Source organism: Quercus lobata, chromosome 4, assembly GCF_001633185.2.
Source record: "Quercus lobata isolate SW786 chromosome 4, ValleyOak3.0 Primary Assembly, whole genome shotgun sequence".
Taxonomy (NCBI): domain Eukaryota; kingdom Viridiplantae; phylum Streptophyta; class Magnoliopsida; order Fagales; family Fagaceae; genus Quercus; species Quercus lobata.
Window position 1 is genome coordinate 79,368,306 of NC_044907.1, and position 17,031 is coordinate 79,385,336.

The 17,031-nt window shown below is 33.5% G+C and overlaps 1 protein-coding gene across 1 annotated transcript; it reads right to left on the reverse strand.

Annotated features, from left to right (window-relative positions):
• Positions 1–940: 940 nt before the first annotated feature.
• LOC115983470 (probable LRR receptor-like serine/threonine-protein kinase At1g56140) lies at positions 941–16,653 on the reverse strand. Its single transcript, XM_031106152.1, has 24 exons — positions 16,489–16,653; positions 15,614–15,800; positions 13,936–14,007; positions 13,647–13,718; positions 13,481–13,552; positions 12,990–13,061; positions 12,408–12,479; positions 12,218–12,289; positions 11,943–12,014; positions 11,785–11,856; positions 11,626–11,697; positions 11,117–11,188; positions 10,961–11,026; positions 10,153–10,218; positions 9,992–10,036; positions 8,762–8,826; positions 7,819–8,192; positions 7,137–7,338; positions 6,870–7,037; positions 6,215–6,333; positions 3,391–3,601; positions 3,069–3,300; positions 2,800–2,950; positions 941–1,509 (listed from the first exon to the last, which is right to left on the reverse strand). Exons 1-24 carry the CDS (start codon positions 16,592–16,594, stop codon positions 1,132–1,134), a joined length of 3,090 nt encoding a protein of 1,029 aa, XP_030962012.1. The 5' UTR covers positions 16,595–16,653; the 3' UTR covers positions 941–1,131.
• Between the last annotated feature and the right edge of the window lie 378 nt (positions 16,654–17,031).

Consider the following 17,031-nt stretch of genomic DNA (forward strand, 5'->3'; position numbering starts at 1 on the left):
CATGAATTATTATTTTGAGTGTAACAAATTTTTCTCTTATATTTCTCTGTTGTGTAGTCACACACACATATATATTTTTATAATTTTTAAGCTCTTAATCTTTTGATTCTTTTCAATAGTTATAAGTTTATAGTCATGAACTATTCTTTAATATTTTTCGTAAGTCATTGCACGTTCAAACAATGACTTCTTTATCAAATTGTAACACAAATTGAAGTTATACAAGAGCAATTAATGCAATAATGTAGTTTCTTAATCAATTTAAAATTTTATAAAATCAATTTAGTTTACCACATAAATAGGTAGGTTCCCGTGCATAGCACGGGTTGGCGACTAGTTTATTTATAATAATCAAGGCTTCCTAATTAAGAGTACTGGCATGATATCTGATCATTTTGGTTGGCTTCTTATGCAAGTGATCCTTGCAAATAGTTATTGGCATCAACTTTTGGGAGTCTTCTTGTTGTTTTAAACGAGTTTTATTTTATTTTGTGAGACAAATGATCAAGCAGTTTATTTTGAACATAATTAGGCTGAAACTTGGCCTATCTTGACTCCCCCAACAATCTTGTCATGCAATCTTTGTTTGAGGAACCAACAACTGACACCAACCGTTGATGCAAAACTATCTATTGCTTGCCAATCAAGTAGTATTTTTCTTCGGGGTAACTTGAATATAGATGAGATTCTTTGGGGATAAAATCTCTTCATTCCTTATATATGTCTCAACTAAATGGACTTGGTGTGACTATCAAACTTAGCCATGTGTCACTAGCCAACAAAGCTTAGATATCAAGGTTAGATGCCTTACTTGGTCATACTCACTCGGTATTTCACTATGGTCATGAACCGTGAGCAGATAAGTGAAAGAGTTAATTCTTTTTCAATTATGAAATTCAACTAGTGAAATTTTAAATAAATAAATAAGGTAAATGTCCATGTGAAATATTTGTACAACTTGAATGGTGCCTTACATTCAATAGTGTTTCTATCACAACATGAAACAAACTATACTACGCCTCTACCAAAAAATTTAAGGAATTACAGTGTCAAACTCATAAAAGGAAGAATACACAAAAAGTTTTTTAACTACACACAAGAATAAATTTGAAGAAAAATAATGACGAATTCTCATCGACTCCTTTCAATAATATCACCAAGCATAGGTTTAGAAGCATCTGTTGGTGAATTCCCTACATCACCCACCATGCTTGTAGTAGCTGATGATGAATTGAAATGGCTAGTATCAATTGTACCCTCACTAGTCACGTTGGTTATATCATCGTATTTCCAATCTGTCAAATATCCCGGCCTTGAAGTTACAGTGCTCACTTCAATATCTCCTGAAAGCATTGCCACCACACGCGACATTGATGGCCGCAATGTTAGGGATGTTTGAGTGCACAGAAGAGATACTCCTATCAGTCGTTTTACTTCTTCCTCATTGAATTCTGATAATTTAAAGTCTGCAAGATCAACTTCACGATTGTTTTCATGCAACTGCCAAGCCTGAGAAAGATATATATGCTATCAAAGTAGCTTTACAATGTTGTGTACAAGTGGTGGCAATGAATGATCCATTTGTTTAAATGAGACAACTTTCTTCGGGTTCAGAATATAATAAAGAAGTGGAAGTGAGTAATCCAATATTCCAATTGTTTCAATGAGTCTAATAGTCTAAGTGTTCATAACATGCATAGTATAAAGGTATTGGTAGTGAGTATTCAAAAGCTTAAGCTATTGACCACCACGCACTCTTAGTGCGGTGGTCACTCCATAAGTATAAGTGTTTTGTGGGATGTGGGGTGTGGGGGAAAAGGGCCGGGATTCAAGTCTCCAGGAGGGAGTTTCACACATATATACACTTAGATTAGGCTAGAGTAGAATTTCTATCTTGTATCAAAAAGTTTAAACTATTGAGATATAGTAAATTTAATTATTTAACCATACAATTCTGACACTCTCCCTCACATGTGAGTCGAAACTACCTTTTAATAGGTGACACCCAACACATGGGAATTTAAATGAGAGGTAGAGTGGAGATGATAAAAATTAAACTCAAGATCTCATGTTCTGGTACCATGTTAAATTATCGATTGTCCTAAAAGCTTAAGTTATTGGGATATGGTAAATTTAATCATTTAACTATACAATTCTAACAGTCTGAATGAATAAGACAACCACAAGCTTATCTTGTGAATCTAACTGCCACTCCATTAACACACATTTTAAATGTTCAGTGACATATGGATGAGTGACACTGACAGGTCAAGCTTGACATATATTTCAATACCTAAGTGTGTAAACTTTAAAATCAGGAACATCACAAAATTATGAATAAATAAGGTTAAAAAAAAAAAAAAAAAACTTATGTGTTATCTTGAATTTCATAAAATAACTTGGAAAGAGACCATTACATAGTATTTGGTCATACAAAAAGTGGGCTCTTACTAGCGCAGATTTGGGTATGGAGACTCATTTGATTTCCTATTATGCTGCAAATTGGACTCATTTCGCAAATTCTCTAAATAAGCAAATAAAATTACTTCGCTTCCTTTAGACATCCTAACTTTCCTCTTTATTTATTTATTGATAAGTTATGATCCAAGCTTTGCTGGTACTTCAACTTTTGACAGAAGCAAAAAATATATATAGTTGTGGTGTGGATGGATCATGACTATCATGAACCCAAAACACATATCCAAACAAAAATATATGCTACTAAAACTTTTGGAAGGAAAAAAATCCATCCAATTAAAGAAAGATGACTGTCACGGTGCACAAAAATATTGTTCATACCCATTCAAGAAGATAGATCTTTTCTTCTTCCAAGCTTGAGTCAGAATTTGGCCTCCCACTAACAAGCTCTAGAGCCACAACACCAAAGGCAAACACATCAGCCTTCTCTGTAAGGTGCCCACGCATGGCGTACTCCGGTGCAAGATAGCCACTGCATCAGTAAAAATCACATGCACAATTTAGTACTAATCTAACTAAATCAATAAATAAAATAAAGGATTATGTAACTCAAAAAGAGAAGGTGACAAGCTAAGCTTCTAGGATCTTACATGGTCCCTGCAACACGCGTGCTTATGTGGGTCTTTTTATCATCATAAAGCTTGGCCAAGCCAAAGTCTGATATTTTGGGGATGAGATCAGAGTCAAGCAAGATATTACTAGCCTTCACATCTCTGTGTACAATCCGTAGCCGTGATTCCTCATGAAGATAAGCTAAACCTCTTGCTACACCCAAGCATATATCGAAGCGTGTTGACCAATTGAGATTCAACGTTCTTTTTCCTGTCTCATGCAAGCATATAAATTAAATCTACATAGTATAAATAAATACTTACACGCTCAGTTAGCAACAGAAAAGATGCATTCACATACCAAATAACGCTTGATCAAGACTTTTATTTTCTAGATACTCATACACAAGGAGTCGTTTATCTCCCTCAACGCAACATCCATACAGCTTCACAAGGTTACGGTGTTGCACAGCGGATATAGTAGCAATCTCAGTCAGGAATTGGTTCTTTCCTTGGTGTGATGTTACAGACAGTTGCTTCACAGCAATTACTCTCCCATCATTAAGTACTCCCTATTTAATACAAAATACCAGACAAAATATTAAAGAATTTGTATAAAAAATATTACTCATCTACATATAATTTTAATCTATTATAGTAAATAGAAAAGGAGAGTTTGGATAATTAGGATGGATGGCTTAATAGATGTAATTTAGATTTTTTTATCTAATTGATATCTCAAGTAAAGTCAAACAATGTAAAACAAAACCACACAGTACCCATTTATACATAAAATTTATAAGGATAAATTTCAAAACATTGTAGTTGCTTAATGGTCAATGGTCATCTTCACCATGAAATTGCGTGTCAATTTTATGCCTCATACCATTCAAGGAAAAGTATCAGGCGGCAATGACATGTTGCCCAATATAAATGTTCTACAAAGCACTAGATTGCCTTCATCTGGTCTAAAACTTTGATTTTTAAAATAAAAAACTTGCTTTCTCGAGTGTTTTCTAATGATACAAGCACTACATCTGGCAAGCTATAAACTACCAGAAATGTCATCTTATGGATCCCATTTCATAGATGTAATTAACCTTACTAATATCTAGAAAATAAGAAATTTAAAAAAAAAAAAAAATCCGTTATTTTTATGCTCCTAGTATATATAATCTTGTTTGCTAATGACTTCAATTATTTGGTCAGAGTCTCCTAATACTAAAACATTTTCGAAATTATTTATTCGTACCAACTGTGATTACTCAAACTACCATACCCTCCACAAAATGTAATTATTCATATATTGGTTCCTATGATTATCAAATCTAATAAACGTCAGCCAGAGATGATATTTTCTTGACCAGTCCATTTTGAACAATCTTAAAACAACTACTCAAACTTTAAGCCATCCATGAGGATATTAAATTTCCATAATCATTAAAATGTAATTTGTCCCTCATTTTCATCAATTCATCACCCTCTTTAAGTAGTTTGCTGTAAATAAGTGCTTTTTAATAACAGATTCACTTCTTGAAATTGTGATATAGTGGCATAAAACTGTGTGGAAACTTAGAGAAGTTTGAATTTGGGAATATCGCCTGAATCAGAAAACAATTAGAAAATAGGTCGGTTCATTTGATTAAGAACTTTGAATAACTTTCAACTCTGAGATTTGGCTAGGCCATTAATCAAGTTCCTGATGGGGGATGGTTCTAACATTTACATGTGGCATGATAATTGGCACTGAGATGGCCCTCTCTATCAAAAATTTGGGCATAGAATAGTGTATGATGCTGCCACCCCATTAAATGCTAAACTCTCCAGTGTGATTCTAAACAAGGCTTAGAATTGGAGCCATGCGAGGTCTGATGATCTTGATAATATTCTAAGTAAATTGCCATGGACTGCTATTGGTGAATGTGATAAGGATGTGCGGATTCCCTCTAAATCAATTACTTTTTCTATCTCAAGTGCTTGGGGCCAAATTAGGTGAAGGATGCCTACTGTCAATTCAATGGTGGGAAATTGTTTGGTTTGCCAAAGCCATCCCAAGGCATGCTTTTTTTACTTGGTTGGCTTTGTGGGGTAGATTATCTACTAATGAAAGAATAGTTAGTTGGGTAATAAGTTGAGACATTTTGTGTGTAATATGTAGAGGTAGAGCATGCACTGAAAATAGAGACCATATCTTCTTCAAATGCCCTTTTTCTCAAAGAAGTTGAAGGATAATTAAAAAATGGTGCTGTAAAGAAGGCTTTGATGATGAATGAGGTAATCTCATCACCTGGGCAGTACAAAATTGGAAAGGAAAAATCTTTACGGAAGATTGTTGCAGGTTAGGCTTCAATGCTGGTATATACCATGTTTTTGGGCTCCAAGAAATGCTGTTAAGCACCAGGGCACTGTGAGAACAGAGGAACAAATTTAGGGGTCATAAAGAATCAGAAGTACAAAATCGAACGCAAGGGTGTATATCCCAGCTCTCGCATCAACAAAAAAATCTGCACCAGATGGGGTATCTCAGATGTTGTGTTTAAGCCTAAAGTTTGATCTATGTGGCAGTACAACTTTCCAACTGTTGCAGATTCTTCTTCTTGCTGATTTGCTAAGCGCATATATGGTTGTTTAGTTTTGCATTATCTTATATTTTGGACTGTTAGTTGTTGGGATTTTGTCCCTGATCTGTGTCTTTGGGTAGTCAATCTTGGTTGCATAGTTTAGGTATTGTTGTCTAGTTGTAGTTGGGAGTTGTTTGCTCTGTTGTACTTGTAGCCCTTAACTTGTTGTGGCTGGTTTCCAGCTTGTTGCGAAACAAAATTCACTTGATTAATAACAATAACAAAAGATGCATGTGCATTAGAACAAGTAAAAGAAATAGAAAGGGGCATATGGATATGGGATTGTGAATCTTCATTTATTTTTGGATCAAATTAATTCTACAGTAATTGCAACTGCAGCTTCTTGCCAATCATAGGAACAAGATATCATGGTAAGGGCAGCCAAGTAAGTTCACAACAAAAGGAAAAAGAAAAAGGGTGATGTTGCACTCTGTGATTTGTTAATAGCTATTTCTTGGAATTATCAATAGATGTATAGAAGCTCTAAACTTATATCAGTCAGTCAACTTTAAGGTGATGGCTTGGTTTCAACCACTAAAGTTCTTGATAAGAATAAGGAATTACCTTATAAACTGGTCCGAATCCTCCCTCTCCAAGCTTATTATCAGGATTAAAATCTTCTGTAGCTGTCTTTAGTTCAGAAAAGCTGAAAGTGAAGGTTTTAGAATCTATTCCAAGGAGATCTGCAATTTCAACATAAACATAGGTTGTAATACTGAATCCATTATCTAGTAATTGATTTTCTTGAGTGATTTAAAGCAGAAAATTCAGCAACGTTTTTGCAAGCTAAATGAGGAACTATCCTTTTCTTAAGCATCAATCATTAATGTGTTTTAGTCCAGAACGTTGTTGGACTGAAGCAAGAGATTAGGTAGCAAGCATAATAAATGGGAATTTGTATATAGCCTGGGGCTTCATTGGCCACATAAATTACGTTTCTCCCTATTCCTTTTTGGTCATATATGTCTATTTGCGTGTGAATGCATATTATTCCAAGACATGTATAGAAAGGGGTTCAGTAAAAATGACTATGTATACAAGAAATGATACACTGCACTTTATACTACTTAATATGGAACATGCAGAGGCCACCTCACTAGTCACTAATAGTGAGAACCATAGCATCACATAAAGGAAAGAGTTCCATTTTCTAATATGTAGAGAAAACTGAATGAAGTTTGACAACTATCACGTATATGCAAAATGATTTTTGGCTTACCTTCATCATCATTGGTCAGTGGTTTTCTTCTTTGAACAATATAGAAAACCACGAAAACAGCCAGAAAGCTCAAAACCCCAACACAAACAACGACACCGACAATCAGACCAGTCCTATTCTTGTTGCTGCTTGTGCTTGGAGGTATGTTAATAACAGTGGGTGTAAATTCTATACCAAAATAAGATAGTCAATAACATGGTACTAAAATGTGAGCAAACCAGTACCAAATCTTTCTAAATTGCATCTACAGTTTCTGCACATTTTTACCTGGGGTAGCACTGATGGCTGAAATAGAAGGTCCATAAGTACCTTGAGCAGGTACACAGCAAGTCCCTTTTCCAGCCCAAAAGAGATGGATTTCAAGGTAGTTTTCTAATACCTGAACATTATTATATTCCTTTGGAACAGCTGCAAAAGAGGCACCACCGGCTTCCTTTCGTATGTCAAAATCCTTTAAAACAAGATTCCCCTAGAGTAAACAAATTCAAAAATTAGCAAAACAGAAGGAATGAGGATAAGAGGAAAGAGTTAATTTTATAGAGAAAATTGGAGAAGGAATACATCAAAGGTTTCATTCAAAATCCTTATCATGATTATAGACATATTTTAGATATCAAAACTATTTTGAGTTTTTGAAATAAATTGCAAAAATGTGAAGAAATCACAGGGGTAATGGTTGTACCATACTTGACTTCTGAGAAAACTAAGGGCAAAATTGATAGTTAAGAAAACATGTGGAGGGGTCAAAATAGAGAACTGCTAGTGGTAAATTTAGAATTGATTAGATAATTTTAGTTGTAAATATGCATCATATTCAAGAAAAATCATCATTGATGAATAAGACAGTCAATATATTTGTTACATACACTCTTTTTCTGTTAAGAAATATACACTTCATTTTAATATAAAATGCTGTAGTTCTAAAACAAATCGATAATATGATGCAGACCTGGATATAAATATCAAAGACACGCCTCCCAAGACTTTGCCATGTTTTAGTGTTTACAAAAGCTATTTCTGCAAACTGGAGACTCACAGTGTAGTTTCCATTCTCAAGCCCTAGGCCATAGTATCGTAATGATGAAGCAGAGAGTCGAGCTGTTTGGAACAGCTCTGAGTCTAAACTCACGAATTGAGATGATGAAGAACTTGTATACTGAGCATCATTGGTCCCAGTAAAATATCCAACATTGCTAACTGCCCACCTGTCTGTGTCAACCACATAATATGTAGCTGGACCAAGTGTCTCATTATCCCTCTCATACACAATCCCATTAGAAGAGGTAATCTGAGGACCACCGCACTTAATTGCAAACTCAGAATCTGAAAACAAATAATAATAAAAAAAAGATTAATTGATGTCTAAGCTCGGAAAAGGTAATTAAATTTGTGCATTCATAAGCATGCCACGCATTTCAATAGTGGATATTCTTGAAGATCAGTAGTCTGTTATAAAAAATAAATAAATAAACTAGAATGTAAGTTGAAAAATAGTTTAATTATCTGTGATTTGAATGTGAGACTTAGTTCTAAGCACAAAATATTGACATATTCAAACCCGAGGTTCACAGACCTTGCAATTTTTCTTTAAAGTACATCATGATGCCATTTAAAATTACTGTATACTGAATTGAGATTGGAATGTAGTTGTGATGCATTGCCAATTTAGCCCTTAAAAAGATAGATCCAATATTCATGTGTACTAAAAATTTGGAATGCATCTTGATTGTACTATGTCCATATCAATATTTTGTAAACATTTGAAGTTTCATCACTTTGTATTCTGCTTAGAAGCACCAATCCTAGAGTATAATCTTCTCGCAGTTTGGCCCCAATACCTACTAATGCGTTCCAATCTTACAATCAGGTGTGTTATTTTAAATTGTACTTACATCTTCCGGTGCCTCGATTGCAAGGAAAATCCAGTTGAAGACAGTTCAATCCTGAAGGCAAAACACTAAAGCAGAATAGAAATGCACTTAGGCACGGAATATGTAGTTTAACGACATAAAACATTAGTTATTAAAGAAGATATATCTGATTGATACAAATATTATAATTAGGATTAAGTTTTCACTAATGTAATGAGAAATGACCTCTTGGCAATATGCTCATAAGCATTCTCCTAAGAATACTAACCCATCATTGCCCCATGATGAAAGAGGTTTCTTTAAATGAGTTACAACTTGTGTTTCCCCAATGTAAGGCATTACTTGCAATCACAAGAAGTAAATATATATGAAATTGATCATGAAGAGAAACATATAATATTTAGGCAGAAGTGGTGTTTTTATTTATTTATTTATTTTTTTTTCACCGGGGGGGGGGGGGTAGGGAGGGGCAATTTAATCAAATGGGCTTTGATAGTCCCCATTACTCTCCTAGGTATCAAATCAGCTAATTACACTTCATTTTTATCAATGTTCTGTATCAGCAGAACATATAGGTTAGGTGTCATTTGACCATGTAAATAGGATGATATAACCAGGTTTGACCCACTCTAATTAAATTTTTTTGCATATTTTGGTAATTGATGACTCTTGAGTTATTGGAGCTGGAAACTCCATTTCTCATGCTCAAAATATCCATAAGTGCGGCTTAAGAGAATAGTTTTCATTTCTTCCTGTTTCTGTTCAACTTCCAGAAATTTTCTTTTTCACTTCCAAATATTTTCCTGCCTTCTCCACAACAAACAAAATCCCTACCTATCCCAAAACCCAACAAATCTCAAATTAGTTTGGTATCAAAACTTTTGTCCTGCATCAGACGCCTAAATTCACTCCTTTTAATGAACATGTCAAAGTAATATACATTGCTAGAGATCAGCCAATAAATTCCTATCAATAATGTAGATTTTTATCATAATTTCTATCTATAATTTACTTCTAGTAAAACATTATAATTCTCTGTGGTATTGAGTTGATGATAATTCACAATCCACATAAAGTTCTAGAACATTTGAGAGGGCAAGTTACCATGTTGAAAATCATGGCTATCAGCTTCTAACAGCTTCACCACCTTAATTGACAAGACTAATAACATTTTAAACTTGATTAGAAACTTGTTTCATTATGGTAAAACTCAAGCTTTAAAATAAGAAAATATGGCATCGAGAAATTTACCTGCTGTTTGAACTTTCTATTGTGAAATTGTTGGCAACTAAATTACTGCATATTATACAGCACAAGATCTGAATGTCAGTTTTTATTCAATAGTAGCAAGTTATAGAATATCAGAAACATAAATATAATATAAATATTTTCAAATACAATAGTATACATACAGTTGTAAATTTTGTTCGCTAACCCAAGAAGGAAAGCTTCCCTGTAAATTATTGTAAGACAAATCACTGCAATCATGGCATAACAAGGATGTTAGATACATGATCCATTCAATCGGTAAACAATCCCATGTTCAGTACTAAATTACGCATTAGTCAATTGACATTGATGCTCTGAAACAAAATTTTGAAACCATATTATTCGAAATTTAGAACCTCTATTTTTCTATGTTTGCTAATAATGCATGCTTGTTTATGCTATTAGCTACACATGGAAATCCATGTACAATTAATCCATTGGTGATACAGCATTTGGTCTTTTCTGTAATTGCCTGCTTATAGATATACAAAAAATACCCTCCCCACCCACCCACACCCCCACCCCCCCCCCCCAAAAAAAAAAAAAAAAAAAAAAAAAGAAAGGAAACACTTCCATCATTTTAGAGTTATCGCTAAATTATTACGTGGAGATCAAATCTTTGATTAACCTATGTGTTATAACCTCCCAATGTAAAAGCATCTGCTCCAAAAGATTGTTATAGCTCACTACATATAAATGTTCACTTACCTCATACAAGATTTTGGGATGTGGTACCCAACATTTTTCTACCAAAATACCACCATAAGAGATCGGAGTCATAGTACCCTCTTGACATTAGATTGAATATAACTCCTTGTACATATGCATCGGAGATTCAAAAAATCCTTATACAAATTAGGGACTTTTTCAATCAAAAAGCTAATTATTAGGCACCTCCATTTTAAATGTATCATAATGTTGTAAATGCAAGTGATGTCTTTATGTACTTACATGTTGACAAGAGATCCACTCTTTTGTGTAGGCACAGTGCCGTTTAACTTGTTATTTCCAAGAAACCTGATAAAGAAGGCAATAGTACATGCTTCAATATAATACAAAATAATATTGGGATGTATAATATGAAATTAAGAAAATGAGGTATATTACAAGTAAGAGAGCGAGCTCAAATTGAAAAGCGCATTTGGAATCTGGCCTGTTATATTGTTGAAGCTCAAATCCCTAAAAAAGTTAAACAATATTATTATAATGTATTGATAACAAAGCTATTATCCCTTGGTTGTGATACATAAAACTAGTTATCTACAAGAGGTAATTTACAATTATAATCCTTATACACTATCCGAACAAGAAAGAATGAAAAAGAAAAGGATAGAGAAAAGATAAGAAAAGTGAAAAAGAAACAGGATGAATTTGAAATATAATGAAGTGGCCCATTATCACATAGTTACAAACAGGGCGAGCTCATTTTGCAAGCCTAGAGAAATCTGATAAAAATATCACTTAAATCTACCATTCAAATTTTAATACAGAAACCTAATAAATAGAAGAGATGTTCTCAGTTCCATTGCTTTGAACAGCAATCAAATTCAACCTAAATTACAGCACCACGTATATCTAAAATTCTAAATAGTCACCCACCAATGGACACTACTTACAGTTGTGACAACTTTTGGTATTCTCCTATATTTGATAGAATTGAATCAAAAATGTTATTATTCCTTAGCACTCTGCAACAGATGCAACTAAACTGTTATGTTATATTCTGGAAGAGTAACAAAGAAGGAAAAAAAAAACATGGATATTCATATCCTTACAAGACACTTAGAGATTTCATATTCTGTATAAATGCCAGTGAAGAGCTCCCATTAGACAAATCACTTATTCTCCTACAATGGTATCACACATGAGATTGTTAGCTTAACAAGATCTGCAAAATACAAATAAAAGTTAACTAAGAGATGTGGACACTCACAACTCTGTCAAGGAAGTCAAATTGGAAAATGTTGAGGGTATTGGACCTTCTAAAGAGTTTCCTTGAAACCTCCTACCAAAATCATTTTGGAGCAGTTAATCATAAATTGTGCACAAATGCATCTCTTCTGTAGAATGTACAAATACACACTAAAATTTTATCAATAATAACTCCTACAATAAATAATGTTACTTTGACATTGCAATGAAAATTGAGCCTTATCAAGCATGATTTAGAGAGAAGCAAATAGGATAGGGCTAGCAATATTGTCTTACAAGGTAGTAAGCTTTGACCAATTCCCAATGAAGTCAGGTATTCGGCCCGTTAGTTTTGTGTCTGAAGCCCACCTAAGACCACAAATATTTCCTCACACAATCTAATCACAATTTTTTGTTTTTATATTCATCATTATGTAAATTTTAGAAAGTTTGCAGGGGAGAAAAGAAGTAGTAAGTTAGTTCTTACACTGTCACAAGGCTTTTTAAATTAGCAAATGTCGAAGGAATCACACCTCTAACTCCAGAACTAATAAAGTAGCTGTCAAGGCAAAAAATTTACGTGAATAAAATTATATTGATATCCTATCCTCAGCTCAAATAAAAATTTAGTAGTAACAGTTAATGAACTTAACAACCAAAGGAAAGGTCTCAAGCCATCATTACATTATTGTTCAAGCTTGCTAACTTGTTTAGAACAATTTTCACAATTTCTCATGATAAGTATCTACAAAATATATCATTTTCACCATATCATTTCTGGCTGTTAATAGTACTTGACTTTATCATGTAAAGTATATTTCTAAAAATTATGATTAGATTGTTTTCTGTCCTGGGATAAACAAATAATCTTGCATTTGCAAAACCTTGCAATATGGCATATGAGATTTATTGGCACAAAGTTCTTATAATCTCAAGCGACCAACAGGGTATTACTAGAAGCCTTACTAGAAGCATACCTAAAGTCTGCCTCACCTAGCTATAAAATACAATCAAATAGGTTTTCATAACTTATACTGAAAATGGAAAGCTTTATGGTACTAGAACTTACAGTTGTTCTAATTTCACTAATTTCCCAAGATCAGATGGAAGAGAACCAGTGAAGTTGTTTGTCGAAAAAGACCTACAAAATTAACAAGACAAACAATATATGAATTATAATTTATAAACAAGGACTTGATTCTCTTAGGGTGTAGATCATCAAAATCAAGTATGTGAGATGCAGAATTCCAGCCCAGAAAAGAAAGTTATGTGAAATGTAGAATGCATCAGAATAGGTGTACAATTGCAACAAGGTGACTACTAAATTCATATTTTTGTGAAAACCTTCTTCATTATTTTTAATGGGAAGTCACACATCCATCTTGTGCGCCTTGAACACAAGACCTTACCCTCCATCCTATTATTGAGGGAGGAAATGCCATTTCAGATAGACCTTATCATAAAACCCTTATTCAAATAAATTACAATAAATAAATGGTTGAAACAACACCACCAAGATGCTACATAGATCACTCAAATTTTGAATGAGGGGTAACTTACAATGATATTAATTCTGTAAGATTTCCAAGTTCCTTTGGAAGTGTCCCTGATAATGCATTGATGCCAAAACTCCTAATTTATTAAACATCAAAGGAAAGAGAAAGGTTAGCTGACATTAGACGTACAATATCCTTTGAGTTTCAAACCAAAACTAAGATAGGCTTACAGGTATTGCATTTGATATAGTTTGCCAATGGATGCAGACAGGTTACCAGTCAAGTAATTTTGGCCCAATTTCCTATAAGAAATATTGGAAACATAGCACATTCAACATAATATAATGAAAATGAACCATCTTGGAAAACTAGTACACCACGTCTACTACAAAATTCAATTGGTTTACATGACGTAGTACACTTTCAAGGTCTAAGTTCAATCCCAGCCTACATGAAAAAGAAGGTAATTCTTATTCACGCAAAATGCAAGTAAACAAACATATCAAGAAGATATCGTACAGATTGATGAGGAAAGTCAAAGTCCATAGTTCATCTGGAATTACGCCAACTACATTCAAGGCATAAACCTTCCTGTAAAAGGGGAAAAAAAAAAATCAACCTTGATAAAAAAGATTCATATACTAAAGATGCCCAAGACATTTTGAAGTGTAGTTTCTGTAACTTACCAAATTTTGCAGAACTTTCAAAGGTTTTAAAAAAGAAAAAAGAAAAAAGGGGGGATTACCATATGAAATAATTGTGCTTCAACTTGTATATGAATTTAATTCATGGATCAATAAAATTGTAAGCTTAGTAAAGGTGGCAAACTGAATGGCTCCTCAACAATATTAGTAATTAATATCATAAAAGCTCTCTACAAGCACAATGTTTACATATAATGGTGAGTTTCCAATTAATGGCCATATACCCTAGTGGCATTTTGCTCCCATCTTATGGGTTTAGATCCAAGGATCAAACTCGAATCCCCTTAACTTGCACTTTGCAAAAATAATACATATTGAGGCCCCATCTAATTATCCTTTGCAAGGATTTAGATTTTATTCTTTTGTTTGCACTAAATGCATCACAAATTGTGCTTGTATACTCCAATGGCATAAAATTCATGATTCATTGTAAAAAACCACACTTGTACTAGTGAAATGTGGTACAAGGAGAAAATAAGCATAGGAGAAGATAAAATTAGCCATCAATATATAAATCCAAGAAACCACATGAGGAACTTTTAAGTTATAAAACACACACACACTCGTGCACATACACAAAGAACTTATCTCTTCAAATTTTTTTTCCCCAATTCCATTCCCCATTTCAACACTAGAACATCAAGTTTAAGTAAAGTTCCCATTTTATAATACCATGTTAATATATAAAGTTGACACATTTTATCTTTTCATTTTTGGTCATCATATAGATGATTCATACATAAGATTTTCTTTTAAGAGGATATTATGACAAGGCATCCTTATGATGTCTCCATGACCTCGTCTTAGTCCTTAGGATTCTATGGCCAATTTCATGCAAAACTCAATAATTTTAAAGCGCACACATCCATCATAGGTATTGATTTGACCAACAGAAGCCACTAACATAAATTGGTGCATGAAGATACATTTCATCAAAATTTTAAGCAGCAAAATACTTTATCTTTTATGCTCAAATTTGATGGTATGATGTTTGTATGATATTACATGCTCAAAAACCTTTAAAATATAGCAACAGAACATGGGAAGCACCATGAGGGCACACCCATGACAGATTAGCTCTTCTAATTAGAAAAAGGCTGACTTGGGTAGCAAAAAATTCTCATTTGTTTGACTGCTTTCAAAAAAATGAGAATTTTTTTGTCATAAACCAGTTAATCGAAAATAAACTTAAACCTATTCAACAACCAGTCAGATATAATAGAGGTGATCCCTATTCGTTTTTGTTCAATAAAAAAAAATCAGCTATTCAAAAATAAATAAATAAAAATCAGCAAAAGTAAAGATAGGCAATTTAGCTGTCAAAAGATTTTACGGCTTGAACTTATTGGAATTGAACCATCCAATTTAATTTTAAACCTTTTTTTCTTTTTTTGAATGTATAGAAATTGTAATTACAAACAAAAATGGCATGGAAAAAAAAATGAGGATATATATATATATATATATATATATATATTAAGAAAGAAACGTACAATTGGGTAATGTGGCAAGTAGAGTTACTATTGGCGAAACAGTCACATTTGATCAAGGGGTTAAAGTTTCGGTCCTCGAAGTCGGTGGAGTCGATGGCTGCTCCACTGCATGGTTCCCCACTTATATTCCATTGATTTGAATTTGCTGAGATCCTCCATTTTTGAAATATTGTATTCAGTGCTGTCACTGCAATCATATTCACAATTAAACATCATTGTGATCAATCTGATATACACCCTCCAAAATTGCCACTGTTTAAAAGTACAATTTTATTAAGAAAAAAGTGCGAAAATTTTATAAAATTATTATATTAAAAAAAAAAAAGCCATCCGAAATAGAGAAAAATGCTGTGTTTGTAAAAAAGAACTCTCAAATCATTGATACCCGTCCCAGATTGAACCGTAAAATAAATCCCCCTTGCTTAAAAAATATCCGAACTGTCCAAAACTATTAAATCCACCAATTTTTTTTTATTTTTTATTTTAAGAATCAAAATTACAATTAACCCAATTTTAAAGTATAATAATATCTACTTTGAAATGATGACAATATCAAAAGTACAATATCTACTCTGCACTTATCAGCATGATTCGTTGGTTTGTATGACATATGAGCAGTATGGGGCTTATCATTTCAGCTCTTAGCTAGATTTGCAAGCTATAGCAATAGCATGGTCAAATTCTAAAAGCTAGCCTTTTATATGTTACTTCAAGTTTGTACTTCAACAATTATAAGCAAACAAAGTTTTGTATTGCTGATCATATTTAACATATGCTGAAGACAAAAAAAAAAAAAAAAAAAAAAAGCTATCGGCCAAGAACTATAGAAAGTAATAAATTGTGTTTATCAGTGTGTGTATGTGAGAGAGGCACACCTTCAGCAGGATCTGTTCGATTTTGAGCTTGAGCTAACTCAAAAAGTCGGCAAAAGATGCAAGCAGCACAAAAAGCATAAACTAGAAGAGGTGATGATCCTGCCATGGCTTCAATTTTTCTCTATGGTATTCATTAATAAAATAGAAGTGCAATCAGAGATATTACAGAAGAGCTAGAGAGAGAGAGAGAGAGAGAGAGAGAAGAAGAAGAAGATAAAAGCATCTCTAGATATACTCTGACAAAGTACACAAATCTGCTTGTTCAGTCCTTTGATAAATCTCAATCATCCGTACCAATTGCATAGGTACACCTGATCTCAATCCCACTGTATAAAATGCCAATAGGGACAGGAAGTTGACCGTTGTTTATAAAAAATACTTACGTAATCGATAATTCAGTTCGGTTGTTACATCGTGCCCCACTCACGCGCCCCTATCCAATGGTACCAAATTCGCATTTCATTTTCAGGTTAATTCAGCTCTAGGCCCTCCTCTAGTGGTAATGGCTAATGGCCCTTTTTGTATTTTTCTTGTACAATGCAC